Source organism: Rhipicephalus microplus, chromosome X (assembly GCF_043290135.1).
Source record: "Rhipicephalus microplus isolate Deutch F79 chromosome X, USDA_Rmic, whole genome shotgun sequence".
Taxonomy (NCBI): domain Eukaryota; kingdom Metazoa; phylum Arthropoda; class Arachnida; order Ixodida; family Ixodidae; genus Rhipicephalus; species Rhipicephalus microplus.
In genome coordinates, this window is record NC_134710.1 from 176,600,727 (window position 1) to 176,619,728 (window position 19,002).

Genomic DNA, 19,002 nt, shown 5'->3' on the forward strand with positions numbered 1-19,002 from the left:
CAGTTCATTAAGCAGATAGTTAATCTGGTTGATCACTACACCGTTCATCTGTTACTCTTTATAACTCGTGTCTCACGACCTTTGACTTCGATCTACTCTAATTCGATCCCCGCTCGAGAACCGCATAAAGCAGAGCAGTGCGAAGGTCTTGCTTTCACGCCTGAAGCAGGAGAGCACAAGGAATCAATAAATGCTGCAGAGCGGCATTGTGCTGATAGATGTAGACATGTTATTGCACAGACGATTGGAGCGATACTGCACACTTAGAATAAAAGATAGGTAGGAGCATAAAAAAGGAGAAATAAAGTTTACGGGGGCAAATATCACAATAATAAGTTCAAAAGCAGGTAATGGTTTATCAATGACAGTAAAAAAACCTCACGTGGACGTATATTAACGACAACAATGCTCTCATATCACAGTCTGTGAAGTCTGCACCATGAAGACACGCGTCGCATTTTTTTTTCTGCCTCAGTAGCCATCAGTATATTCAAATATAGACAACTTTAAAGCGGCATTGAAGAGCTAAGGTAACTACTATCACATAAGCAAGTTTATGGAGTGTGATTTTTGGCCTGGATTTATTGTCTTAGACCCGCACTATCTTGGCACATTGGTGGTTTTTCTGTCGCACTATATAACACAGCCAGCAGTGTCCACCTGTCATGAAACACTTCCTTCGTATTCTGTTTATATGTAGAGTACAATGACCAATATATAATATTGTGTTGTTCATTTACTACGTTTTTAAGGAAGACATCCCTGGTAAAATTTTCGAGCCGATAAAATATCACATTCGTTGCTATATTAAACGGACTTGCACAGTAAGAGAAATCCGAGTCCCTATTTAAAAATTCTTTCATTTTCTCAAAGAAGTAACGTGTTAGGGGACATTCGGAATCATGTTTTATTGGCCAACGCGTCTTCGCAGGAAAAACATTTGAATCTCACGACCATAACTACAAATACTTTGAAAAAAGAGGCCAGGCACATCGACATAAATAACTGCATGAAAGCGCCAAGCAAAAATAAATTATAAGTACAACTTCCAGATTTGCAGCATTCAAGTACACAAAACATGACGTGTACGTATATATGCAAGACTTGTCTTGTAGTTCATCATCAAATGGCAAATAGTTTTAAAAGACTCTGGCGAAAAAGGTATTGTGACGTGCGTGTGGTGGTGGCGGCAGCGTAACAAGGTAGAAGTGCATAGCAGGTGTAGGGCTAATTAGGAGGCAGGTTTGTTGGGCTGTACTCGTACAGTGGAGCTTTTTCCAGAAGTGTATACTTTCGGTTCGATACTGACCGCCCGGATATGAGCAGTCCCACAGGAATATTGCAGCAACCGTGAAACAAATATAAACCTCCCATTACCAATTTCATTTTAACTCTTTCAGCTGCATTAAAGGAGTACTGATACAATTTTAAGGCACCCCAAAGGAGACATTTTTCGTTTCCTCGGTTGGTGCTATCAACGCTCTCCACAGGGTCGAGCCAGATATACACAAAATATTTTACTTTCATTTTAAAGTTTTCGTCGCCCAGCATGTGCGAGCCAGCCCTACCGCAATGAACATTATCACGACGAGTCAGCACACTTTCTTGAGTTTAAAAATTTGGGTTCTGAATGCAGCCTGAATCGCAGAAATCATTGTCACAGTCTCTGGGCGACGATTGGCTTGTCGTTGTTTGCGTGAACTATGTGTGAGTCACAGCAAACAGGCTGCTGCTGCTGCTGCTGCTGCTGCTGATATGTCGCGAGTCAAGTCTTCTCGTGACGTCAGACCTCTCCTTACAAGTCACTGCGAAGCCACCCTCTCGATACTGAAACCTTAATTGCTCTTTCAAGGTAGGGGTTACTAAAGATGTATTTAAAGCATCTAAGCACCACGACATTTCTTTTAGGATTCTCGACACCCGCATTTTTGTTCAGAGCAACAACCTGAAAATATTTAAAATTTGTGTCAGTACTCTTTGAGGCCAGCTGTCCGACAGAAGACAGTATACGTCGGCAGCATGCTTCTGTCGCAATTACACTAGCGTTGAAGAACAAGTACCGTTCATTTGCAGCAATGGTACACAGTGGTACGTGCATGCGTGTGTGTGCGTGCGTGTGTTGCGACGCTGACAGCCATATAGAGCTTCACGCGCTGCCTAATGATGGGATAATAAGCGAGCAGGCACTCGCGCCCCATTACAAACACCGCCTACGTGTCTTTTCCCACCCCTCTGCCCGTTTCTTTCTCGTGCATACGCTTTGATCTCGATAATTTTGGTTGTGAGCCTGAGCTCGAGACATCCGGCTCATTTGGCCTAGCAGTCACGCACAAGAGCGTCAAACGCTTCATAATCGATAGCGTTTAGTCTTGCAAGGTTTTAGCCTATCGTTGACATGTTCAGAACGAGTATAGACCGGAAACATGGCAGGGACATTGTTAACGGCTAAAGAGCAGCACGCATGACCTTGTCTGATTCTTAGCACATGCTGCTGATGCGTTTCATGGTGACGTGTAGGTGGCATAAATTCTATGTATGTATGTATGTATGTATGTATGTATGTATGTATGTATGTATGTATGTATGTATGTATGTATGTATGTATGTATGTATGTATGTATGTATGTATGTATGTATGTATGTATGTATGTATGTATGTATGTATGTATGCATGCATGCATGCATGCATGTATGTGTGTATGTATGTATGTAGGTGTGTATGTATGTATGTATGTATGTATGCATGCATGCATGCATGTATGTATGTATGTATGTATGTATGTATGTATGTATGTATGTATGTATGTATGTATGTATGTATGTATGTATGTATGTATGTATGTATGTATGTATGTATGTATGTATGTATGTATGTATGTATGTATGTATGTATGTATGTATGTATGTATGTATGTATGTATGTATGTATGTATGTATGTGTGTGTGTGTATGTATGTATGTATGTATGTATGCATGTATGTATGTATGTATGCGTGCGTGCGTGCGCGTGCGTGCGTGCGTGTTTAATCAGTTTCGCAAACCCGTTACGAAGCATGGGTTTGCTGATAAAGCGTAGTCGAGGTAACCAGTTAGCTTTATTCCACTGAGCCACCAACTACCTGCCTGAGAGGTCCATAGCTTACGTACATACCTTATGCATCATTAATTCTCCACTGGTTCTTTGCGCTCACTAATTGCTCCTGCATGTGCTGTTTTCCTGGGTCCGCATTTGCGAAGGCTATATTGCACGCGCAAGAACTTTTTGCCATGGACCAGTGGCTTCGCTAACGTTATGCTCAGAAACACGATCGACTGAGACTCGTTCACGAACAATTCTAAGGTTAAGACACTTTCATAAACATAGTTCTTGTTTATCACAAGCCACATTTACAAAGCTCGTGCGTTCTGCTGGCCATTGGCCGCCTGCTTTATGGAAAATTTTGATGATGATAATGATGGTGATGACATACGGTGTTTATTGGTGAAAGAGCCATGTGATGGCTAAGAAGCACCAGTACGTGAGACAGGATTTGTCAATGTGTGTGATGACTGGCTGTATAGAGGCCTAAAATTCCTCACGCTACGGCGGGTAAAACATACTATAGGTATTAAAATAGTGAGAGTGACATGGAATGTGCACAGTGAAACGAAGTGGCTAACAATTTCGATAATATAGATATAGAGAGATGATAAAACATGAATGACGTTGTGGCTTTGTTGTTGTGACGTTGTGACGTTGTGGCTTTGGAAACATGAAGCTGTGGCTTGATAACGTGTAGTTTATTTTGCGTGTGGCTATTCCACGTGCTTTGTCAATAAGCTCTGAGTGGTCGGTTGTGGAAATATTTGAGGTCAAGCGCAGCAATGGCTATGGATGTATTGACAGTGTTTACGTGGACGGATCTAGCTGGCTGATTTGCCATCGCGTTATCTTGGATCTCGCGGTGGCCTGGCACCCAGCACACTACGACGTGTTGTTTGAGGCTGCACACTGTGCGTAAAAGTGAGTAAAGTGTGACAACTACAAAATTTTTGTGCTTTTTCAGAGTTTTCATAGCTTTTACCACACTCAAAGAATTGTTGCAAATTACTGCCATTTGTATTTTTAATTGTTTAGTGTGTTTAACAGCCGCAAGTATCGCGCACGCTTCTGCTGTGAATATGCTCGTATTATAGAGTGCAGAGCGCCGGCATCCGAAAAGGACAGAACCACCGCTGCGTATGACACAGAGAAGAGAGACTTTGAGGCATCTGTAAAGAATTCCGGCCAATTATACTGAAGGTATAGAAAGTATGTGTGATTATGTGCAATAGGCACATGTTTCGCGACTTCCGCAAAGAACACATCACATTCTATAAGCCGCCCCTGCTACGGCGGGGAATTTCCAGTGGGGCCCATTAGACAGTGTTGAAGCCGTGGAACACCCGTTTTCTCGGCTATGTCCCTCTCATGAAGCGAGTAGTGCTTTGTCAACGAAGGACAGTTTTCAAATAAGGCAGAGCTGAACGAAAGTGATTTCGGAGTACGAAGGGTGTTCCTTGTTTGCGATCGTTTTAATGTAATATATAAAATACATGTAACATCTCTGCCGATGGAGCGACCACTCATTTGATTCAACGTAAAGGCTTTCTACGGGGCTATTGCGGAAAGCACCCCTAGAGAGACGAATGCCCAAAAGGTGGATAAAATCAAGCATTTGCAAATTTCTTTGTGTTGCCGACTGATAGACGGTTGCACCATAATCTAGATGTGTTCGTGTGACACTTTTGTAAAGATTCATCAGACATTTCCTGTCACTTCCCCACGTAGTGCGTGAGAACCCTTTCAGAATGTTCATGGTTTGAGATTTTCGATGTGGGGTGCAAATGTTATTTCATTTCTAAAATTATTCCTAAAAATGTATATTTACATTTCACTGGTAGCCGCTGACTGCGCAAGTCAATGTCCGGATCTGAATGAACACCTCTCTTTCTTGAGGATAAAACGCAGCTGCTTTTTTGTGGGTTAAGGAAGAACCCGCTGTTGTCAGTCCACTTTTTTTTTACCTTAATTTATTCAAGCCAAGTTGAATTTGCCGCCCGCACATTGCAAGGTTGCGTTGTGTGTTTAAAATGTTTGTAAAATTGTAAACTGCACGTCGTCAACATATGTGCAATAAATTGTATTACATCAAATGTAGGAATACAGGCCATTCATTTTTATAATAAAAAGTGTGCAACTCAGTACACCACTTATCGACACTCCAGTCTCCAGTCAAAAAATGTTTGAGACAAGACATTTCCCACTTGGACACGAAAATTGCGATTCGACAAATAACTTTCGATTATAGTCAGCATAACTTAGGTGTGAGAGGTCTCGCAGGATACCAAAGCTCCATGTGGTGTCGTAAGCCTTTTCTATTTCGAGTAATACTGAAAAAAAAAAGGTTGTTTATGAACGAAAGCGTCGCAGATTTGCGCCTCGATGCGTAATAGGGGGTCAGTGGTCGACAAAATTCACAATAGTAAAGGTCCAGTAGGTTGCGTGTTTTCAGGAAATGTATTACACTGTGGTTAATTATCTTTTCGAAAACTTTACACAGAGGCAACTAGTCAATTCGATCGGCCTCTAACTCACTAGAGAGGACGAATCTTTTCCTTGTTTTAGTATTGGAACGACAGTAACCTCTTTCCAAGAAGTAGGGATCTCACTGGAGAACGTACCAAACAATGTTGTATGGAGAAAGCAAGGTTTTTAGTATTTTGAGAGCTAAGTTTTTCAACATTTCATAGACCTCGTGGTCTGAACCTGGGACGGAATTATTACAGCTATTTAGCGATGTCTGTAGCTCAGCCAAGCTAAAAGGTTGGTTGTATGCCTCATTATTTGTAGATTTGCGTTCTAGTTTCCGCTTTTATATTCCCGTTTTGTACTATTGAAAAGCTTCAATGTAATGCGACATGCTGGAGATATGCTCCAAGTTAGCACCTAGAAACTTCGCCTGGTTTTCCAAGCTGTCTGCTTGTGTGTTTATAAGAGGGAGCGAATGCACTTGCCTTCCAATCACCTCACTAACTTTGTTCCTGACTTTACCCTCTGATGTATATGACGTGATGCCTAATATCAATTTGTGCCAACATTCCATTCTTGCCTGTCGGTGTATTCTCCTCTCTTGGGAATTGTGTGTTTAAAATTGTGTGTTTAAACTGTGTGTGGACTTGTGTGTTTAAAATGTTTGTAAAATTTGGAAAATTCTCCGCTGTCGGAGAATCGTGAAGCAACTTCCATGCTTTAGTTTTGCTTCTTGCGAGTATTTATACACTGATTGTTCCACCATGGGCCACGTCATTTGCTGGGAAGTCCAGATGTTTGCGGGAGGCATCAAATTGCAGCGTCACTCAAAAAGGCTGTAAATTACTCTGCAGCTTCGTTTACGCTTAGACATGATATGTCACTCCTACTTAAACTAGTAATCTTATAAAACTGCTTCCATCGGCTTTTTCTATGAACCATTTGGGAACCTGTGGAGAACATTCATTTATTACTGGTGTGCTCAATAAAACAAAAAAGTGGTCACTTCCAAAAAGAATAATTATAATTTTATATTGGAGTACCGATAAAAATAATGGAGATGCAATGCTAAAGTCTATCGACTAGTAACTGTTGTTATCAAGGTTTTAATATGTTGGCTCTTTGCGATTTAACGGAGTGGCACCAGATGAAAAGAGGAACTGTTCAATGAGACAATTTCGTGCATGACAGCAAGAGTCACCCCATAAACTACTCTGTGCATTCAGGTCCACAAGGACCAGATAAGGTTCTGGTCCTTCATCTATTTAAGACTGGAATTCATGTTTCCAAGGTGTGTTGGGGGGGTATGTATAAAAAGCAGATGACCACGAGTTTATTTTATAAAAATTCTCGAACAGCCACTGCCTCTAGGGATGTTTGTAGTGGTACGTGAGCACATGCTGCTTCTTGATTAATAATCGTGGCTACACCCCTAGATGACGCCACAGCACCATTTCTGTCTTTTCGAAATTTAACACATTGACGGAAAAAATTGTATTCTTGGATATTAGTTCTGTTGTACACACATCACTTCTGGAACATGTTTATGTAGCAGTTCTTGGACAATGTCGAGGTTTCGAAGCAGTTCTTTGACGTATACTGGGAGTAAAGAAGAGTGATGCGCGTACGTGGTGTGTGAAAAGAGAAATGTGACTTATTTTACAGAGCTTCGGGGAGGCCCTGTAATAAGTGTGTTGTCTTTTTTGAGAGACCGAGCGGATCTCGCCGTTCCGCCGATGAACTAGTTGTGTCCATTGCCTCTGGAGAGGCGCCGGTTGGTCGTGCCCGTAAGGTAGGCTTCGTCACGATGAACGGAGCCCCCCCGGCCGGAGGTCAATGGCACTTCCTTAGTTGGTGTACTGCCCTCGCTGCTGACAGAGTTCACAGGAGCCTTCGATGGGACCGTGTTCAGGGAGGGCGGGGCAGCTGAGGCTGCTCCCGCCTTGGGGCTTGTGGTATTTGCTTCGGCACGCCAGGCATGATCCAGGGTATCGCGAAAAACCGTAGTGGTGGTGGACCCCCTCGCACCACTTCGGGGTACGATCTGTTCCCTGCAAATTGCGGGGAAACACGCTGTCTCGCTTAGCGAAAGCTGATGTTTAGTTTGATTTTAGTGGTGTTACTTTCTTTTTCTTTCTTACAGGCCACGAAAGATCTGGAATATGCAGGATGGTAACCATCACAGTTAGCACGGTGCAGTTGATATTGACAGTTGTCGTCAGCGGAACGTTCTGTGGTGCAGGATTTTGCCCATGTAAGCCGCCATCGGCAGCTCTGAGTACTATGGCCATAGCGCTGACACTTGAAGCAGCGCCGAAGGTTCGGAATGTAAGGCCCCACTTGTAGTTTGAGGTGCTGTGAAAATTTCAGTAGGAAGTACTGTGGAACCACAAGTAAGTATAATTTGTTTGGTGGGAATTTGTTGTTTGTCTCTTGGTATTTTGTTGCGCTGTATATGAATGGCTTTCCCATCTTTCCAGCCTTCCAGAAGTTCGCTATCAGATAGTTCCATTAGGCCGCCATCAGATACCACACTCTTTATAGTGTTTATTGTATGTCGTGGGGTAATGGCGAATGGATGATCACCGAATGCTGTCATGTTGCGCAGTATTTCATATTGTAGATGATCTTTCAATTTGAGGAGGAGGTCACCAATGGCGTTATTGTTGCCTTTGTAGCCTGCGCCAAGTGTTTCCATGAGACAATTTGATACAATGAAGGGTGGTATAGTCATCACTTTCTTTCTTGTACTCTGGCATTGAGTAATATGGTATTTAAGAAAGTTACCTTTCTTCTTGGGCAGCAGTTCAAAGATTGCGTCGGTCCGCCACCTCTTCTAGGGAGATCGGTTTATAAAGGGTTAGAGGATCCTATGAATTATGCTCTTTAATCGGCAGATATGCCCGCCGCCCACCACGGAGCTCAACAAGGGGACGCTACGAGACACGGCGGAAACATAGGCACCCGCCATACGTGGCCGCTATAACCTAAGATATCTACCCAAGGTTGAATATATACACCACGTTAACCCTTACCACCAAAAACGTGGACGTAAGAGTAAGGAGATGACAGGAAAGATCGAAAGCAATAGAGAAAGACGAAGATGAAGGGAGCGAGAAATAGGAAAAGGCTACTGCCAGTGCCAGTGCTCAGGCCAGTTGGGCCGGCTACATGAAGCCAGGGCCAAAGGGGTGTGCTGCCTCTGCTGGGGGGCCTTAAAGGTCCAACTATCCTGCATCGGCTCAATCCACAGGATGTCTTTTTCCCCGTTTAGTGGTTTTGCCACGCACCAAACGCCTGCTTGCGCAGACGAGTCCTGCGAGGCTGGGGAAGCTATTTCGGAGTAAGAACTGCAATGTAAGAGCTTTCTGTGAGTATGCGCCTATGTATTTTCAATGACATCTCTTTATAGTAGACATCGCACCTTTATGTCGGTGAGGCCGCGCAGCAGCTAAAGCCGTGACCCGCTACGAAACTACACTCATCACTCGTGAAGTCAAGTGCAACGCATCAGAACCCTAACCGAGAGTATTGAGAAAAGCAGATAGCATGCCACGTGCTTTTAGCTGAACAGTCGTTTTATTGCATATACGTAAAAGCTCGTTGATTCAAAGTTGAAGAGAACTATCCAAGTGTTGGAATTAGGCGGAGTTCAAATTGGCAGGCGCGCGTTAACACGAAAGTATATCGCGCCACGCATTGCGGGCAGAGCCCGGAGAAACCACCTGTTGACTCGTTATCACGAGTTAGGCGTTACTGCGCGTATGTGGCAGGTGACTTTGTAAATTAACTAGATGAAGATCTAACAATACAAACAGAATTAAACAGTCAGTGATACACTAGCAACAAGTGTCGACATGAATTCATGTGAGCAGTAAGCTTTAATCTTAAATTATATGACGCTCCCGCAGGTCGCGGGATTGAATCCCGGCTGCGGCAGCTGCCTTTCGATAAAAGCGCAAATGCTGTACGCCCGGGTGCTCCGATTTGGGCGCACGTTGAAGAACCACAGGTGGTCGAAATTTCGGAAGCCTTCCACTGCGGCGTCTCTCATAATCATATGGTGGGTTTGGGGCGTTAAACCCCACATATCGTTCAATGAAATATATGACGTTGTTTATGCCCCTAAACACGTTGATTCTCGAGGCAGAGTTGACGCAGTCAAAGTATATCTAATCAATGAAATGCATTTCCTAGCGTTTCTTTTCTCGCGATTTCATCAGCATTGCTTGAAGCTTGGCTCCAACGCAGATTCCGAATTCACAACTGCTGTGAAATGCTCTTGTATCGTTTTTTAGAATCTTCAATAGGCTTTGTTTTGTTTTGTTTTGCAACACATTGGGACCACTGGGGCAGAATTATGGAAGGAGCGATGAAAACCAGGAGTTCCCAGTTTGAATAAACGACTATGCATACCAACGCTTTCGAATTATCGAGAGTTCTCCCCTATAGCAGTACACATGGTAGGGCCGGGACCGGGGCGTAAAGTTCGAACAAACGAGTTCTAATTAACGAGCTTTCACTACTAAAACACGTGGCCGCCGTTGTAGTGCTGTCTATCGCATATAACATCGTGCGAAGCTGTTGCTAACGGGAATCACGGTGCGGTAATAGGAGCTGGGGTCGTATACACAGCAAGTCAGTGCCCTCGAACCCAGATATTCGTCCTGAAACGACGCTTTTGCGGTTTTGTCGTCTGTAGCAGAAATGGTGTCGTCCGTAAGCACACGGACAGTGCAGTGTTTCATTAACGGAAAAGCTGAGATTACCCCTACTTTCGCTCACGAAAAGTAGGTGAAAATGGAAGGCACGTTTCTGCGGTTTATTACGTATTTCAGGGCATTTACAGTGACCTCAAATAACGAGAGTTGCCCGTCTAGATAACAGAACAACAGAGACGAACACAATTAAGCGGATAGCTCAGTCTTTTTTTTTTTTTGAGGACGAGAGTTTTCACGGAGTAGATAGTGAAGCAAAAGTTAGCTTTCACCCATGCATCCTTACTTTCTTCACTTCTCGACATTTCATATGCCACGTGAGACATTCATTCGAGTAAATGCGTCTAGTTGCATTCAGCTCGACGTTACAGGATAGCCATCGCTTTGAATCTCTTCTTTGCATTATGCAAGTACGGTCAGTCTGCAAAAGACACGGTTACGTCATCCTCGCGAAACAATGAGTGTCGTGCATGTGGTGAGAGAAAAGTGACGAGCCTGCTGACTGCAACTGAGGCTGCGCCTGAGATGTGACCACCACACCAAGAAAAAATAAATAAAAATTAGACGTGCAAAATCTTTTCTGTATTTTTTAAGCAAAGCATGATAGAATCTAACAGACGCTTGTGCATTATGTAAATGTTTCACTTTATGTATAAGTACATAGGGCAAGGCAAAAAAAAAATTCAGAAAATTTGTTTTATGCAAGCTAGCTGTTCATAGTCAGGACAGCACCCACCTTACCGCAAACAGAAAACTAGAAAAGAATGACAAAGTTTACGTACATCGTGAGTGCAGGGTGCTGTGATGTCCATGATTAAAGAAGGCGCGTCGCCGAAAATTTCCCACGCCCCACGCGCGCAAGTTATCTTTCTCCACTATGGGAAACGGTTTATTCTGCGTCAGCCTGGAAACAGATGAAGCCCGACGTCATCGTTGGCGATCTCTGTTCGGTCACACGTGCGTAACAATCGCACCGAGGTCAGATGTCAGGTTTCACGCTTTGCGTATTTTTGTTTCGCGCGAACTCTTTTAGTACCGCCCGCTGGACGGGAACTCCGGCGGCCGGAGTCGAAGGCTGTCGACCAGGAGGCGGCAATTACACGTGAGTCGCGTAGAGCCGAACGAGAGGGCGTCGGCGGTGGGTACACCTCCCCTTTCCTCTCTATCCTCCGGCCTCCTCGCGCCAATCTCGTGCACGGACTTGGTGCGCAGAGAGACTAGCCGTGAGGCCGTTGACGTAAAGACACGCGGACGCCCTCTCCACCGAGACACGTAGGGTGAGGGGAGGGGGGGGGGGGGTATGCGAGTATACCTCCTTGACGGCCACAAAGACCCACCGCGACCAAGGCTGATTTCCATACGCCGACCGGAGGCAAACACGCACATCATAGTGGGCCACCGGAAACTTAACCGGGCGCGAGCTTTTAGGGACCCCGGTGCCATCCCGATCAGCAAAGAGAGAGGCCGCGCTCCAAAGGAGACTGTTGCCTCCGACGCTCTCCTTTCGATCGGCTGCTTTCCCATCTTAAGAGCTACCGCCGTACTTGACGCGACAGCCTCGCGTAGACAAGACTGTCGTGCTGCGGGCTTCGCTCTGTGATACCATGGCGCGGGCGCCGGGCCGAAACGTGTTGGTTCTCCTGCTGGGAGCGACAGCGCTGCTCTCCAGCATCCCCCAGACTGCTGTAGCGCTCAACGCCACCGAAAAAACGCTCACGACACTCGCTAGTGTCATCAATATGGTCACGACAACACAGGCACCGGAACCGAACATGCTGGAGCGCCTGCGCAAGACTGTTCGCGAGCGCCTGGACGCTTCTTATGACAGCATGGCTGAACAATTTCTATCCGCCAAAATGTCACCGCAGTGTGCCTTCAAGCTACTGAAGTTCGTCCACGGCTTGCGCAACTTCGAATCATGGACGCTACGAAGTGAGTACTGTACTATCCCTCTTACTCTCATTTTGATTTTTTTTTGTCACCTTATTGTTGAATGAAATGTATACGTTTCTAAGTTTAGCTTTGAGTGTTCCTTACCTTCATCATCATGTTAGAATTACTGCCGTAATACCGGCGTTATGGTTTAGCATGCTCCCTAGAATAAAAATGAAGCTTCAAATCTTGCTTTGTAGCGTGTGTGCGTAAAGGGTGAGCTGAAGTTCGTCCTTTGGTGCACGCGCTAGCTGTAAAGGTACTCACACTGATCTGCAGCTAAGAAGGTTATAGCAGTTTTTACATTTCCAATGTGCTTAACTTGCTTAGGTACGGAACACTGAGGCACAAAAAACATATAGTGAAAAAGGGGGAGCAGAAGAGAAGAAAGAGTCGGTGCTGCTCTTCCATCTCTTCTGCTCCTCCCTTGTTCACTCTGTGTTTTTTTTTTGCGCTTCAGTCTTCTGTACCTAAGCAAGCTAAGCACCAACTCTCCCCAAAAGAAGTCCTTTTTGCAATGTGTTTGTTTACGTGCATTGTCTGGTACTCCATAGACACGGAGTGCATAATAGATGCGCGGAACGAGTCTAACAGGTTGACAACTTCTATATGGCGCACGACAGCGACAAGTTTACGACTTCACTCTGCTATATATAGTACGCCTCTGTTACTAACATCTACATGGTGAATGATTCGATCTGTTGTTTTCCCTTCGTTTGCGTCCGCCGGAGAGTGAAAGACATCAGATGAGATATAGACTATACACGCGCACCTTCGTTGTGGTAGCGCTCGCTTGAAAGGTTGCGACACGGCGTCGTACACAAATCGCCAGCTGCGTGCAATCCCAGACGCTTCGTCGCTTAATCAGGCGCGAGACGAACGAGCGCGCCGAGCGGAGACACTCCAGGGAAGCCTGCCGCACTCGTTCGGGCCGGAAAACACTGGCAGCTGGCCGTGGAGAATCCCGCGCGGCGCGTTCATTGATCACTGACAAGCGTTACGCAATATTCGCGCGGCGTACTTAGAGTGACGTGCACCCTCAGCATGCAGTGCCCTGGCCTGTTTCGGCGCTCGGCGCAAGTAGCTGCGACAGCGGAGGTTAGCCGCTGTTCTCAGACAACGGGTGCAAGGGCGCCCGGAGAGAAGCCTTCCGGAACCGCCCGCAACACGCGCCCCTGCGACCTTCGCGACCGACTGAACAAACACCCGCGACACGTTGGACGAAAGCAAGAATATAATGTAACGTGGGAGTCGTCGATCAAGAAAAAAGACATGGGTGGGACACAGACAGGTTTCTTTCGATACTCATGAAGACCGTAGCACACTGAACGGAGGATACGTCATCAAGCTGCAGTGTTCGATGCAGGTGTGGCGAGTTTGTTTCTTCGTGATGGCGAGTAGTTCCTTTCACCCGCTTTCGTTCTCCTTTATTGCATAATTACCGCATTGAACTTACAAACTTCAACAACCATCCTATGCTTTCCTACCCTTCATTACATGTTGGTGTCATGTATCTCCGTCGCCTTTTTTGCTTTCTATTTTTTGGCAAAATGTAATAGAAACGTGAATTTGAGACTGGGATCATGTTTTATGGATAGCGTGAACTCTTCTTTTCGCGTATCTTTTACCAAAAAATGGGCAGAGCCATGTGCACCGCTTCCCTCTTTTTGCTGTTTTCTTCCTCAAGCACACATCACAGAACTCGTGTCCAGCGAAATATTGTCTAATTCGACTATGCACGACTGCGCAGTACCCACCATATACGGCACCATTCTTGATAAAGCTGAACAATCGACATTTTTATAGACACAATTTCTTCGCGACCTGTTCTCGTTTTGATCACAGTATATCAAAACAAAACAAAAGTATGACGACAAAACATTCCACGACTCTGGGCAACAGCTCTTCAACGTCCACGTTCTTCATGTAGAAAGAACTGCTACATATCATGCAAGACATCATACAAGAAATCAATGCGTTTTACGCATGCTTTTTGCAAAGAATTTTGCAAAGTGACTCTTTGATGTACCCGTCTACGTGACCCCAATTCAATGCCACCAGTGAAAGACGAAAGCGAAATAATGTCGAAATACGAATTCTTACCTTTCATGATTCCGGTATACCGCGGTTTACGAGTGAGCCTCTCTCTGTTGACAAACAGCGACTTCGGCATGCTCGCTATATGCGTGAAAAAGGAGGGTACACTTGCCATGTATTATAAAATAGAGCACATGTAACCCTGACGCCTACATAAGACAGATACGCGTGTGCGAACGTTATGATCTGCGCTTTTATAGGGTACAGCTCTTTTGATGTTGCTTACTCATAGCTAGCTGCTACGAGGGCGAGGTACATTACCTGATAGTGGAGTATTACCGAGAGCGTATCAGGTCAATTGCGCTGGAGTTGTAGTCGTCATAAGCTCCGCAATGTCCAATTACGGAACGCGCAGAAAGGGCTACCAAGTGAGTGGGAATATGTGTGCATGCACATGAAAAAAAAATGAATTCAATTTGGTCATTCCATTTTGATCAAGCTCGAAAAAAAAATTTTCAGAGTTCCGGTATTACATACTTAAACACGGCAACATATCACAACCGTATGCAAGGAAACGGTCCGCCAGCTCAAAGGAATTTTTTTTCCCGAGAGTAACTCAGCCAGACGTGATCACCGTCATGATCATTTACATTGCTTACGGTGTTACGCAAATGCAATTACTATACCCAGCGCGCTGGAAGGCGCATTTGTTCAACAATCAATTTTTCATGGTTTGCAAGGGAACGTCTTTACACTTACAAAACTAACCATATTGAACACAATTGACTCTTCCACCTTCGGTAGGGCCTCAGCAAGTGCCCCACTTTGAGATTTACTTCCAGAATATGAGAACTCGTGTTGCGAGCCTGCCCGGGAGTTGTACCAACAACCTGGTTAACTAATGTAGAAGCAGATTTTTCGAAATTCAGGATATCCTTGAACAGTATATTACGTTGCATCAAAAAATAAATTCTATACGTATATATTTTTCCGGACCCAAAAGAAGGAGGTCCTTTATTTCTCGAGGCTAAATTTAATCGGAATTGCTAATTTCATTTAATACAGAAGGCAGGAATAAAAAACAGCCCGTTTCGTAACCGTGTCTTACTTATGCTGCAGCGATGTGTACGTGCGCGTTGTGACCGACTTTAGTGACTTAATACCGTCATTTTGCAAGTAAATACGGAATCGACAAAGCCGTATATCAAAATACTTGGTCCTTCAAGGTTTGCCCTTCAATGCGCACACATAGTTAGGTCCGAGTTGAAGGTCCGTCTTCGGAAGTACCAAGTGCAGAAAAAAAGTGAGCAGTCATAACTCAACGTTAATGCGCGTTGCCCGGACACTTAACAAGGTAAGCAGCGAATAAGAAATTCGCAAAATTAGTGGCCAAGATGAGATCTTAACGTACATGCAAAAGCATATAATTAGCAACAATGTCGTTGTACGCTATATAGTAGGCCACAAAATAGCATTTCTCATATAAGCCACCCAAGATAGCATTGGGGTTAAAACGTTTCAAAACGACAATGTGAATGAGGCATGCCGCAGTGGAGGGCTGCGGAAATTTTGACCACCTGGGGTTTTCGGACGTGCCCTTAAATATAACTACACGGGCCTCGAGGATTTCCACCTCTATCGATAATGCGGCCGCCGCCACGGCCGAAGTTCAATCCCGCGTCAACAGTCGAGTAAGCCACATAAGAAGAGCAATGTGTAGATAGAACCAGAGCAACAAAGTTGGTCACACTGTGGCCAGGAAGGAAAGAACGAAAAGAAGCGCATATGTGGAGAAACGAGCAGCAATAATTGTATTGTGCAGCACAGCTTCATTTAGATAGCTAAAGACAGCGCCAAATAAAATGGTACTAGAAAGACTATCTCTGCTCCTTGCTTCATCGTTTTTGTCTTGCTTTATTCCGCACTGTTTTTAGCTATGAATGGATACCAACTAGCTCAACTCTCTTAAACAACATCCTTAGGAAGCAAACAACCTGTTAAAGCTTGTACTTGCGGGCATGTTGGTAGGAAGCCACTAAGTCATTATCTCTTCCTTTGACAGGAGTGGGCTTTTGCGCGCCTAGTGCGGTCAAGAACGCTTTTGCAAACTGCAATGTGCTTAGTCACAAAAGAAAGTGCATGACTATCCCATCATCTAGCCAGAAATAAACGTGACTGGTCGACAAGGAGGGGTCTCTATTAGGGTTATACTGCGAAGGCAGAAACTGCAGTCAACAGCCGCCCGTGTTTGTTCACAGACTTCATGCCGCTGCCCACAAAGCTACCTCCCTAATCACAGTCCACATTTCAAGGCAATGGGCCGAGAGCAACCGTTCACTGCAAGTCGGTCAAAACGATCGTGTTGTTTCGCATCGTTCACGCTTCGCGAACAGGTCGCTCAAGGACAACAGTAAAGACTGCTTTCGTTACATCGATGTCTTACATTTGTTGGAGTAAGGCCGCGAGGGGCTTGAAGTGGCGGGTTGCCTTAATATGTAAGGCCAGAAAGACTGCCGCAGCCGTCAATAAAATGTTTGCTGTTGAACAGTAGCAGCATTGGGAAGTTCATTATCTGAGTATGCTGTTGCGCTTAGTCGCCGGGTGCTCTCTTTGCTCAAGGACAGTGACTCCACAGGCTTCGGATACACCATGCTGCTATAAAGCGGCGGGCATAACAGCGCTTTCGTGAGCACCAGTTTTTCTGACTTCTTCATAAATACCCTAGAGTGCATCTTCCCCACCGCGCACATGAAACCGCGTCGGTGTCACTTTCGGATAGAACTACAAGCTCAGTGCGGTGCGGCAAAAGCCCAATAAATTGTAGGCTCATGATGTTGTTAACGCATTGCTCTCAGGACGGACAAAGGAAGGGGAAGAAATACACGGCAACCAGCGCTGAATGTAAACTGAACTTTTATTTAAAAAAGAAACATGAACGAAACCAGGCCGTCATTTAAACATGCGAGGAACTTAACTTCATATTTCAACTCTCTGGTTACAAAACAAAAAATGTTTGGCGCATCATGAGAACTAATATAATTTAACGCGCATGCTGATCCAAAAATGATACTTTGCCCCATGGACGATCAAGACTCCAAGAGTAGACTGCCGTGGGCACGGCCTCTCGTGGAATGCTTGGACAAGAAGGGTCACCCGACGGGGGCGTGTAACCTGTTCTCTTAGTTCTTATTTATTAGCGTCTAACCTGTTATCGGAGAACGAGCTCGTCTAGAAGCAGCCTTGCTGGCACCCCCAGTCACCGACGAAAGGTTCCATAACCGGCGGCTGCCCGCCTCAGCGCAGTGTGGTACTGCTGCTGCAAGCTGGCCTTGAACGCCGGTCGCGTGCCACCGAAGAAACGCAGCTGATGCATCGCACCCGATGATCGCCGCAGAGGCGAAAGCCCATTTCTCGAACGAGGGCAGCGGTGAAGGTCGTCGCGCGACGAAAACACGGAAGCCTGGCCTCGGGAGAGCGGAAGCTGCCGAGCCGTTCGGGGCGCCCTAGAAACAATGGCCAGCGATGCTGCCACGAGGGTTCGGAAGTCACGGACGGAAGAATGCAAATGCGTCGCCGACCAGGCGGCCACGCCAGCTGCCCTTTTTAGCGGGGACAGGGCGTATTGTGAAGGAGACAGCTCGAACAGCGGCTGACACGGATCGCGAGAATGGGTTCGCTCCTTCCAAAAGCTCCGACGAAGGTCGCTTTAATTAACGACCTTGAAGTCTCCCCCACTCTGTCAGCGCTTGCTACACGATGCGGATCGTGTATTCACGTGGCTCAATGCGGATCCGGCGGGAATGCTACTGGAGATACGCAGGGCATCCAGCATCAGCTGGGCTAGCCGGGCTAATTTAGAAACGGGTCGGTTTTTCATAAACATTATAGCCGGCTGGGTGCACGTGGGATGTGTATTGGAGCTCGCCTTTGGTTGGCCTCGAGCGGAAGAAACCCACTGGAGAATTAACGATGGTATCTGGGCTACTTTCACAGAAAATTTTACTTTCAAGTGGACATATATAGAAACAAAGCTGGTGAAATAAAAAGAAAGGGCAACTGCAAAGAAACAACACCGTTAAATCATTGCGCAGGCACGGAGGGGAGAACTAATCACCCTAAGCGCTTCAGTTATACGAGCGCTTTGATTTTAAGCAAGCTGAGGCAGCAAGAATGGTTCAGGAGCTGGAGAACATGGTTTGACGGGATGTGAAAAAGCTTAAGGCCTTCCTAATTATAGCAGAAACATAAACGAATATTTACTTTCACCTAAATACCAGTGAGTTACTTGTGTATGGAGCGTGTCAACGTTCAAAAGAATTCCCCCAGTAAGAACTGTTAGGTCTAAGAGCATCGCGAGTAGCCAGCGAAGGGAAGGCTGGCTTTTACACTAAAGCGGTGCAAACGCCTTCTTAGCTCAACTGTCATTGTAACTGTACTAACATGAACTCCCTCCTATTCCAGTTTTCGGTTGGTGACTGCCATTCACCCGCATACACACTGAAACAGGGAAAAATGGGCCTGAATACTTAAGCTGCGAAAAAGTTTTAAAATGCGCCTATTTGTTGCCTTACTAAATGAAAATAGAGTGTTAGCAAAGAGCGATAAAACGTACTTGCGCGAAGTACAGGAGTTTTGTTGTGTCTGGGCTCTTTAGGAAGAAGTAGAGAGCTTGATTCACTGTGGCCTCACTACCATAAGGCCACGCGTTGAGGATCCGAAAACATAAGAAGCGTAGGGGGATGAAGCCCTTCCTCTGCACGAGGC

General features: G+C 45.4%; 1 protein-coding gene across 1 annotated transcript in view; it reads left to right on the forward strand.

Annotated features, from left to right (window-relative positions):
* Nucleotides 1-11,604: 11,604 nt before the first annotated feature.
* Nucleotides 11,605-19,002, forward strand: part of LOC119177215 (nose resistant to fluoxetine protein 6) — a 45,511-nt gene continuing 38,113 nt past the window's right edge. The window contains exon 1 of the mRNA XM_037428633.2: nucleotides 11,605-12,201. Within this exon, the coding sequence (XP_037284530.2) occupies nucleotides 11,874-12,201 (328 nt within the window). The 5' untranslated portion in view covers nucleotides 11,605-11,873. The remainder of the gene's footprint in view (nucleotides 12,202-19,002) is intronic.